Source organism: Benincasa hispida, chromosome 3 (genome assembly GCF_027475165.1).
Source record: "Benincasa hispida cultivar pf3 chromosome 3, pf3_genome.v1.1, whole genome shotgun sequence".
Classification (NCBI taxonomy): domain Eukaryota; kingdom Viridiplantae; phylum Streptophyta; class Magnoliopsida; order Cucurbitales; family Cucurbitaceae; genus Benincasa; species Benincasa hispida.
The window spans coordinates 43,309,072-43,320,581 of record NC_143480.1 but is presented as its reverse complement, the minus strand read 5'-3'; the positions used below and the strand labels follow the sequence as shown (position 1 = coordinate 43,320,581).

The 11,510-nt window shown below is 33.5% G+C and overlaps 1 protein-coding gene across 1 annotated transcript; it reads left to right on the top strand.

Moving 5' to 3' along the window:
• The first annotated feature begins 9,694 nt into the window (after positions 1-9,694).
• On the top strand, positions 9,695-11,302 carry LOC120072863 (uncharacterized). The gene has a single exon (XM_039025389.2). The coding sequence runs from the start codon at positions 10,037-10,039 to the stop codon at positions 11,042-11,044; it is 1,008 nt and encodes a 335-aa protein (XP_038881317.1). The 5' UTR covers positions 9,695-10,036; the 3' UTR covers positions 11,045-11,302.
• Positions 11,303-11,510: the final 208 nt, after the last annotated feature.

Sequence of the window (11,510 nt, the reverse complement as noted above, 5' to 3'; positions counted from 1 at the left end):
CTACTAATATCTTTTTACTTGAATCATATTTAGGTTGAAATTAAAAAATATAATTAAAAGAGAAAAAGAGAAATAAAAATAAATTAAAAATAACAATGGGAAAGGAAAATAAAGAGGGTAAGAATTGTTTTTTTTTTTAGGTCAGGAAATAAAGTCAATATGCATGAGATGAACACTAAAAGAGTACAGATTAACTTTATAAGGATAATTACATAAGGGTCAAGAAAGGCAATAATTAAGCAAAATTAATGTAATTATCGTGTAACTTAAGGGATAAGATTTTAACTTTGGTATCATTATCTATCAGCAATCTGGAACCAAGAAATTGACCATAACATCCACAAATCTCATGCGACATGTGGCCCCTTCATTTTTTTTAATATTTATTTATTTTTTAATTTTCAATTAAAAAATTTTCTCTCTTATGAAAAAGTATGTTGTCTTCATAAACCAGAATTAAGTAATGGGAAATAAATTAAGAAAAATGGTAAGATAAGACTAAAAGAACTGATGATGTGTCGCATTCTATATGTATCTCAAAGTATGAGTGGTCAATGTCACAACACAACAACCACCATCATGAATTTTTTAAATTTTCTGTTGTTGCAATTTCTACTCGATATTCTTTTTATTATATCGTGAGTGAAATTGGACAATTTCTAGCATTATTTAAACCTCTAGTTTCATTTTTCAAAATGAAAAATACATATATCAGACTATCTAACCACCGTCATGATTTTCAAAAAATTTTTTAAAAAAAGTCCGAATCATAACTCACACATAGTTTAAAAAAAATCACAAAAAACATATATATCAAATATGATTTGAAATTCGATATGTATTTTGATAATTATGAGTTTGAGCTAGCATGGCTTAATAAGTTAAAAAGTCTACTTCATTCTTTCAACAAATGTGTTATTCTCATTTGTCGAAAAAACTTCTTGCCAGCTTATTCTTAAAAACAATTTTGAAAATAAAATTTCAAACCCAAGTCAAAACCTCTCTTTTTTTTTTTCTTTTTCTTTTTTTTGGTCTTAATCATAATTAGTGGTTTTGATAGTGTAAATGCTGTATACATAAGACTTAGTTTACCAAAATTTAAATAGCAAGTTTAGTCTTTGAACATTTTAAATCGTGTCTAATAAGTCTAAAAAATTTAAAAAGTATTTTATAGTTATCTCCATTTCTATCTGAAAAAGTGGTAGGTTGACTTGTCTCTTGAATTACGGATGTTAAATAGAAAACACTAACAAGCACGGCAACAACAAAATAATAACAATAAGAAAACAAGTAAATGCATACAGGAGTTGGTAAACCAGTTCTGCGATAAACCACCTACATCTGGGGGCTAGTGCATCTAGAAAAGATAATTCACTAATATTAAAGAGTTAAGTAATTACAACGTAGTACTTATTTGTAATACATCGACTCTACAGTGATTCATGTAGAGCTCGACTCACAAGTCACCTAGACTCCCCTAGATAGATGTGAGACTCTCTCTCAATTGTATTTAGTCTCCCCTTAAATGTGATAATATTAGTGTTGAAATATTAGTATTGAACACTTTGGCTATGCCAGTGAGTGAGACTCCTCTTGGCTTGATTATCTTCCTTGTAACTCAGTGAACTCCCTTCACATGAGAACTTAGGTCCCCCTAAGTCTTGAGAACTCCCTTCTCGATAAATAGCACCTTAGGCTCCCCCTAAGGCTTGAGAAACCATTCTCGATGAATGAAGTCTTTGTTGGGATTGATGTTCTTATTCTCCCAGAGTCTCGTAATTTGTAATTTGTACAAATTGTTATGAATAAAATAAGAGTTATTTTATCTAACATTTACTCATATCCAATAAACAAAACTCCATGATTATTGTATGTAAACTTAAGCATGTATATGAGATATACAAGTGGATCATGCCTTAAGTGATAACCTAAATAGGTATGTAGTATAAGTATTAAGGAGGAGTACCTGATCCTGGTGTCACTATGGATAGGGCCCGCTTTGTAGAGGTTTGCAAGTGTTGTGAACTATTACAGATGGTAGATCCTAACCATTCATATGGAGACATGTGAGCGGAAAAATCTTAGATAAAGAGTTTGTATAAGACCAGACCACGAGATGATTCGTCTCTGTATATAACGTCATTGATACCTGAGACTTACATTTTACCTAAACGACGATAGGTGACATGACCTCAATCTTGAGTGTTTTGGGAACTCCTACCTTTGAGGGCAGTAGGGTGAGAGTGGCCAGATTGCCAACTCAATATACCTACCTTTTTCGGGACTTGTCTGATCTAGGAGCTGGGAATTCAATTACACAAGATGGAATTCACTCCTTCCCCGAAGCATGGGTAAGTAGATAGATTGCTCCCTTAAGGGCTAATTCCGGGTCTTGAACATAGTGGCCACAACTTCTCTTTGGAAAAGAGGACTCAGTCATAGTAGAACTATGACTTATGTTCATTAGAGGGATTAGTGGTACTTAAGAAGTTAGATGTAACTACAGGGGCATAACGGTTATTAGCCCAGCTATACTTACGAGTGATCTGTGAAGGGTTATCGCATTGTTGATTGGTTGATATGGACACATAATAGATATCTGTGGTAAGGATAGTTCAGCTGTCGGTTTTTAGTAGAGTGCCTAACAGTTAACGGATGGTGGATCTCGTGACTAAAGAGTTTAGTCAGTTATTCACGTACCATTGGAGTTTCAAACTACAAGTTCATAAGGTCCCCTTGGTAGCTCAATGGATTCAAGTTGAGAATCAGTTCTTGGTGTTGATTTGAAATGTCCTGATTGACAAGAGGAAATGCGAATATATATGATATGATCGGTATGGTGTATGAGATACATCAAGTGGAGGATTAATGTAAATGAGATTTACATTAAGTACCATGAAATAGAAAAAGAGCTATGGTTTATATGTTTCATGAGATGAAATATTAAAACTATAGGTTATAAATATACTATGGTAAGTTGGTTATCATATATATTTATAATAATATTAATTATTGGATAATTATCTATTTTTCTCTAATAACCCATTGAGTAGAAGGTTATTGGTGGTTTCATGATAACCGTGAGATAAAAGGAAAAATATTTTCCTAAACTTAGGAGTTGTTGAATTGAGAGTTTCTATTCTCAGAATCACTCACGGAAAGGCTGTCAAGTGGATTAGATTCACTAAACGATAGCTGAAGAGAGGCTAAACGATTGTGGAGTGATACTACACGATAGTTCACTCAGCTGGCCATTAGCTAAACGATCGCAGAGCTTTTGCTAAACGATCGCATAACATTTGTTAAACGATTGGGCATTCATATATACGATAGACCTTGTTTTCTCCCACTTGCTCAATCGTTTACACGATTGTTCTTCCTCTGGTTTCTTCCTCTAACCAAGTCCACACAGAGCCCACACTTCTAGATTCTCACACCGAGAATATCAAAGAATCCATTGTGGTGGTGTCATACTCAACTCGACATAGTTCAAGGTTTTTGGAGGCCGTTTGCAATGTTTGGGTGGTGGTCGCTGTGATCGTGATGTGTTGCGGTCATAGTGTTCGAGCGTTCATGATTGTTGTCTTGTTGTTTGTACGAGTGTTCGAGATCGAGGATGTTTGAAGACGAGTCTTCAAAGGTATGTATAATTCTATCCCTTGATCTCTTGTGTAAGCATGTTGAAATTTTGTATTATTCATGACCAGTTAGTTTCCGTTTCTTGATTGTAATTGTGTATGTTCAAATACGAATGGAATTTGGAAAGATCATTCCGCTGCTCATGGAAATCCCCATATCTGATTTCCTTTAGTCTTAGGCTCTTCCTATTGTTAGAGTAAGATAAATACAACGGAAGTATCAAGAATCCATAAACATTCAAATTCATTAATTTTGACAGAGATTAAAGCATGCTCATCTAAATAAGAGGGTTTTGGAACATATCTTTGTAAAACTCTTCAAGCACTTGATCAAACAGCAGTAGTCTTCATCAAAGATCATCGTGAACCACCTCAAGATCTTCCCTACTATACTCTTGGAGCTTTAGACTGAGTTGTGGGACTTAAGAACAGCTTAAAGTAATGTAAAACAGAGAAAAGCTCATAGCAGCACACTTCCGAACTTTCTTCTAGCTGAAATTTTCTCTCAAAATTTATGTGTAATGCATACCTTCAAATCACTCCAGTCTGTTTTATTTATTGCAGATGAACATGTAAAGAGGAGATGTGCATGGCTTGCAGCTCATGCTTAGAGTTTAATGAAGAAGAGGAACTAGATTTTGTGTGAGCATGAAGAAGATGATAATGGAAAAACATGTTTTTCCATTTTGTGCATGCAATGAATTTTTCAATTTTATCTTTAAAACCAAAAACTTGATTTTAAAATCATTTTGATATTAAAACTGAAAGATCAATTTTCTAAAAATAATTAAAAAAATATTAATTAATTTAATATCAAATATTAAATTAATTTTTTGCACAAAACCATCTTCATATATTTAAATCATATTTAAATATATATTCTCCTATTCCATTTAATTTTAATTTGAACGTTTCAAATTAATCTCTCAAACTTCTAAAGCTTCACTATTTACGAGCTAGTAGGGAGACCTCGCGGACTTACAGATTATGGGCTCCAACGATTCGAGATTAATCGGCTAAACTCATTAGTCTGATCTAACCCTCATTCGTTACTAATGGGACACTCCACTATAGCTCATAGTTGAATTTCCCTCACTGTAGATATATTATGTCCACTTTATAACCATAATCAGTAAGTCGATCCTTCACAGGTTGTTCGTAATCACAGCTAGGTCAAAATTACCGTTTTACCCCTGTGAATACATCTTGTTCCTTAAGTTCCTATTGACCCGCTAATGAACAATTATGATTCATAATATCTACGAATCAAATCCTTTCTCTATCATGAGAAGGCGGGCCCCGATTGTTCAAGACCTGGAATCAGTACTTTAAGAGAACAACCTATCTGCTAACCCTAAATCGGGTAGGAGTGAATTTCATCTTGCTAGGCTATGTCCCCAGCTATTCATCCGGTCTTATCCTCAAAATGGGAAGCTTATTGAGAAGTGTTGTTGGACTACTCTCACCGTTTATAGATCAAATGATAATCTTGAACAAGCAGGAGTTCATAACTAGTTTAGGATTAAGATTGAGTTAACCTAGGTTATTTGATAAATGAAATAGTCAGTTTTAACAGTAAATGGTCGTTATAAAAAAAAAGTGACTATTTTCGTGGTTCAATCTATATGCAAACTCATTGCATAGGATGCCTCCACTCACATATCTCAACATGAATGATTTGTGGATCACATCGTTTGTAGCACTTTACAACTCCTTGTAACAACTACAGAGTGGGCCACATCCAATAGTGTTACCAGGATGAGATATCAAATTTCATCCATATACTTATTAGAGTATTTAGGTTATATACTGTCAACTTAATCCTGTTTATGTGACTACATAAAGTTACAGTATTTAGACTATAGTCATGGATATGTTTATTGGATTTTCATAATAAGATGCAAAATCAACAAATCATTATTATTGATAAATAGAATGTTTAACACGAATTGTGAGTTCTAGGACATTCCCAACACCTATGACCAAGAATCCCTTCTCTTCAACTGCATCTTAGGCTCCCCCTAAGACAGAATAATCTTCACGTTCTTGAATGATTCACACAATGACATTGCACAATAGAAAATGGTGAGCAAAGATCAAGAACACTTTGTCGAACAACATGGTCACCAAGAATAAATACACTCCTCACAATAAATAAATGCGACAACCATAAATGAGAGTCACTATTCTTTTAAAAATCATGGCTAATTAAGGAAGAATTTTCAGAAAAATATTTTTTTTTGGTCAAAATAAGATCCACCATAAATAAGGAAAATATCAATCAACATACTTCTATTGAGATTTTCCAGATTAAGAAATAAAAATATTATGCCTATAAATTCCAGATTAAGAGAGAAAAATATTATGCAGGAAATAGTAATGTTTGGGGTAGATGTTAAGACTTTATTTGTGACAAGTACAAAAACTGCTAGAAGTTGCCTTAGAAAAATATAGAGACAATCAGCAAATCTCTGGCACTATTCTCACGTCTAATAAATTTCTAAACATTGCGAAAAATATAAGTCTGGAAGCTTTAAGTTTTAATTTTATTAATGCCAAACTTTGACCAAGGGAAAATACACCTAGCCTCCACGTGACAATAACATTAAATTTGTAATATGAGGAAGAGAGGACCTGCAAAACAAAGAAAAAGAGTTCTGATGTATAAGTCAGTATGAGAACTACAGAATAGAGAAGAAGTCAGAAGTTGTTAGATCCCAAATCAAGACCATGATCTTTGTCCCCTTTGTGGAGTTATAATGATGTATTTGAGATAGAGTTTATGTTTTCCTCTTATGATACGAATGAGATAAATCTTTCCTAATCTTAATAAGTTAGGATTAGATATGATGAGATAAATCTACTCTATCTAGTATTTATCTTTCCTTATCTTTTCCTAATTTTTGGCATCTCTTATGAGGTCTAAATTCACCCAACAACATTAGCCCACATTTTCAAGTTAGAATTTATGGTTTAACTTTTTATTATTATATAATATAAATTGGACACTTGGAGCTCAACTTGAAAGTACTATTAGCTTTTCATCATTATAGTTCAATTATCTCTTTCATATTTATTCTAGATGCTTTTATATGCTTGCTTTATTACAAATATAGAAACACTATAGAGCTTACGTGGGTGAGAAAAGGGTTTCATATTAATTTTGGTTCATAATGTTTGTCTTATGTACAATATTATTAGGTAAAACAGAGCCTGGAATGCAGAGGAAAATAAAGAGAAAAAAAAAAAGGTTAATCATCAATCAGTGTTTTTCATGTGTCAATGTCTAGAGTCATGTGTTTGAATTGTTGTTTTCATGTAATTTCTTTAATGTTTCTCTGTCACTATGTGAACTAAAACTCAGCCACTTCAACAGTAGTGTTTTTCTTTATTTAAAAAAAAGAAATTAAACATTAGTCAACTTTGGTCTATATATTGATCAGAATATCCAATCTTTTGCACATAATACATTTACAAAACCATTTTGTTGATTTTCTTTAATTAGGCAGTTTTTTTTCTAAAGAAAAATCCGCGTTTTTTGTTTTTTGTTTTTTTTTTTATCTCAACTTTTATTTTACTAGGATTTTCCATTTTTAAAATTTAACAAAATTTTAAAATAAAAAAAATATTTTTTTTTAGTTTTTAAAAAGATAACATGGCAAAACAGTTGAGTCACCTAACATCGGGTTGCTCCAAGTTAGGTATGCTTAATGTTAGAGTTCCTATGATTGAGTCACCGAAAAAAAAGATACATCTTATTGGTATAGGTAATAACTTTCAATTCTTTTAAATTTTTATCAAACATACTTTCATGTTCTCAGGATCTCTCTCATCTAGATGTGATTTTGATTCATTCATGTACTCTCTTAAACTCAGTCGTTACAATAAATCACTCAAATTCAACTCACAAGCTACCTTTAGAAAAAAAAAAATCTAGAGCTACTACAAAAATGAAAGATAGTTTGTTTCCACTACAAGTACATAATAATTAAATCAACCGAACACTAAAAAGAAATCATTGATGAGTGAAATAGTAGTTAATTCTTAAGGGAAGTGGTGGAAAGAAAATTGGAATATGGAGGCAGATTCATTTAATAGTTGATGAACACACGTGTAAATAAATTTGATGAGAAAAGAATTATTAAAAGTGATATAATATATATCCCAAATGTGCAGCTCAAACGATGAGTGGCCATAGCATGCAACTTATGGATGAGCCCCCCCCCCCCCCTCCCGAAGGGTATGATGCCTTTAATTTGTGGGGTCGTCGTAGCTGGCTGGGACACTCAACCTTTACCCATATTTCCCAATATCATTCTCACTTTTATCTATACCATAACTTTCACATTATTCAATTTTGTATGGGTAGAGGTAGAAGTGGGTGTTAAAGTTACTCCAATTCATCAATTCTATGGTAATGGTGAAAAAGAGATTGCAAAAGCATATGTCTATTTCAATTTTCAAATATTTGACATGCCAACGAGGATGGCCATAAGATTCTCTATTTAAACTGCCAATCTCCTTTTGGCCTTATTTTATATATTTTTTTTCGTATTATTAGATAATTAATATAGTCGTATTAATCTTTGTTTAGTTATTGATTTAGTATTTTAGATTAATTTTATTATTTGATTTATTTTCTCCTAAGACTATAACTAGAATGGTATTTCAAAGCATTTGAAATCATGTTTGAATAAATATATTTTTATTCTTTGGGGCATGTTTTCTCCTAACCCTTACAAGACCGAAAAATCTAAATTAATGGGTGAAAATAACTTTAATATTATATCATCTAACAAAATGGATTTCTTTTGTTTAGACATGAATAACATAATACCCTCGACCCGCTGCGAATTATCGCATGTAATATATTAGTTTGAAAAACAGCTCATTCCACAGCTTTGAGCCATTGTGGTAATGAAATTGAGCCATAAGAAAACTTGTTGAGAGCACCGCAATGAGTCAAAGCATCAACAACACATTTTTTATTCCTTTATGTCGTACTATATGACCCTTCATCTAATTAATGAGTTTGGATAAGGATTAAATAAATGACTTCACAGATATTGACTTGTAAGAAGATACATGGTAATCCTTGGATGAAGAATTAATGTTTTTTTCTTCTTGTTTCTTTTTTTTCCCCCTCAAAACCTAATAAGTTTGAGTCAAATTAAGAGCTAGTTGGGTTGAAAGAGTTAGGGGTGTGTTATTGTCATATTTGAACAAATTATAGAGATACTTGAAGCACTATATCTTAGGTTTAAATAAATTTGTAGACTATTAAAGTCCATGCTATAATTTCAATCATATCATCTTTGGTAAAGGTAAACTCCATGTACTTGATATAATATTATTGAATTTTTCAAATCATTAGCGGTATGAAAGAGAATTTAAAAACTTTGTACTTGATATAATACTATTGAATTTTTGAAAGAAAATTAAAAAAAAAAAATCATATATTCTTTTTTTTTTTTTTTTACAGATTACTTATTTCTCCAAAGCAAATGTGAAAGTACATTGATTATTAATCAAATACATTTATATATCACTGATTCCTAAACAACTTTTTCATCAGTCTCTCCATCCACTCCATCTCTGCTACCTCCTGTAGCATCAAATTCTTCCGTCAATACTTCGTCGCAGTTGTCATCGTAAAATATTTGTCTCTTCTAAATCTGTCAGATATCGCAACTATTCACATCATCTCACCCTCCGACTTTTTGTAGAATATCCAAATGTGTGTATGTTTATAAATAAAATTTAAAATAATTCAAGCTACATAAGAAGCAATAGAATCAAGAGATGTCTTCTCTCTAGTCTTGTTCTATTTGTTCTCTTAAGTTCTTCTTTTTATTGTGTTATGATATCAATATATTGACTACAAGATATGATGAAAGTATTAAGAATATGTCGGTACTAATCTTTTGAATGTATAGTATCTTTATTTGAAAAAAATGTTGGGCATATCGAAGTTCCAAAAAAAGTGAAGAAAAGAGAAGTGGAAAAAGGAAAAAAGAGGGAAAAATATGTGTTTTTCTCCAAGAATCAGTTGGTACCAAATTTCAAAACCAAGACGAGTTGGCATTAAAAAGAAAAAACCTAAAAACAGTTGCTTTGCTTTCTCCTTTGTACAGGACATAATATATATCCTATATATTAAACGCTTCTCCTCTTTCCACACTCCCAAAAGCCCCCATCTCAAAATCCCTCCATTATTTCCTTTCTCAAATAAAAAACATTCATCCAACAAAACCTACTTTCTTTTATCTCTTTTTCCCCACTAACTAAAAAGAACTCACACTTCTATATCCCTTTGCTTTTCTTTTCTTTTCTTTTCTTTCCTTTCCTTTTGTTTTTGGATTGTTCTTAAATCCAACAAAATTAGGAAAAAAAGAAAAATGATCCAAGAACTATTTGGTGTATCAGGGCTTTTAGCTTCTGCTGGAGACACCAAAATCTCCATCAATGGTTCAATTCTAGATTCTTCCCCTTCCACTTCCCTCCCTGCCTCCGCCACCGCCGCCGCCACTGCCACAACCACCACCGCCACCACCGCTACCGCCACGTCAACAACCTCCTCAAATTCCGAAGGCCAAAACTTGAGGTGCCCCAGATGTGATTCTTCAAACACTAAATTCTGTTACTACAACAACTACAACCTCACTCAACCTCGTCACTTCTGTAAGACATGTCGCCGTTATTGGACCAAAGGTGGGGCCCTCAGGAACGTTCCCATCGGCGGTGGGTGTCGGAAGAACAAAAGCGCCGCCGCGACGGTGGCGGCTGCTGTAGGGAAGTCTACAGCTGGAAAAATGAAAACTTTATCGTCTGAGATATTGGGTCGGGTCGGATTCGGAAATGGGTCGGCGTTGGATCACGAAATAATATCATCGCCCACGCAAATTCTGTGGGGGTCGCCGCAAAATTCTCACCTTTTGGCTGTTTTGAGATCCGCCACCCAAAGCCCTAACCCTAATAATCTCGCCGCCTCCCACGTCATCAATAACGACCCACCGCAGACCACGCTGTTTCATGCTAAGACGATGGGTTTTGATGATCCGGCGCCGGCCACTCATTTTTCTTCTCTGGGGCTTTGCAGCTCTTACTGGAGAAACAATCAGACTCAAGTTCATCATCAACAAAATGGGTATCCTCACGGCGGCGTAGGTCAGCTCCACGGCGGCGCCGGTGGAATTCAGGACCTCTATCAGAAGCTTAAATCGTCGTCGAACAATTATTTCACCGATGGCCATCAGGGATCCGTGGGAGTAACGAATGTGGTTACGACGGCTACGGCAGCGATTTTGGAAGCGGCTCCGGTGGGCGGCGGCGAAACGACAGGTTACTGGAATCCAGCTTTTTCTTGGTCTGATGTTCATGCTAGTGCTAATGGAGCATATCCTTAAAAAAAAAAAAAAAATGGAACTGTGTTTTATTTTCCCTTAATTTGGGCTTTTTTTTTTTCCATATTAGGATTTAGTTTTGTTTGTGTTTAAGCTTGGGTTTTTGGTGTATGAAATGAATGCTTCTTTAGCATCAGTGTTTTTCTTTTTTCGGAAAATTAATTACAGTGTGTTTTTAAATCAAATTAACTTAATGTGAAGATGTATTCAATATTAACTTCATGGAATTAATTAATATTAATTTTACCATCTTTTTATGCATATGAGATTCTATTTAAGAGATTTCTCACTTGGAATCTTACCTTTTTTTTTCTTTACAAGTACTTACAATTCTTGTTTTAAAATAATAATAATTCAAATCCACTAAAGTTTCCATTCCACATTTCAAAATTTTGTTACTTTTCCTCGGTACTTTTATGGAGAAAAGACAAGAAAAAATCTCACACATTTTCCCCCATAAAAATCAAAC

Coding starts and splice junctions, on each gene's coding strand:
- LOC120072863 (XM_039025389.2), top strand. CDS start 10,037: ATGATCCAAGAACTATTTGGTGTATCAGGGCTTTTAGCTTCTGCTGGA.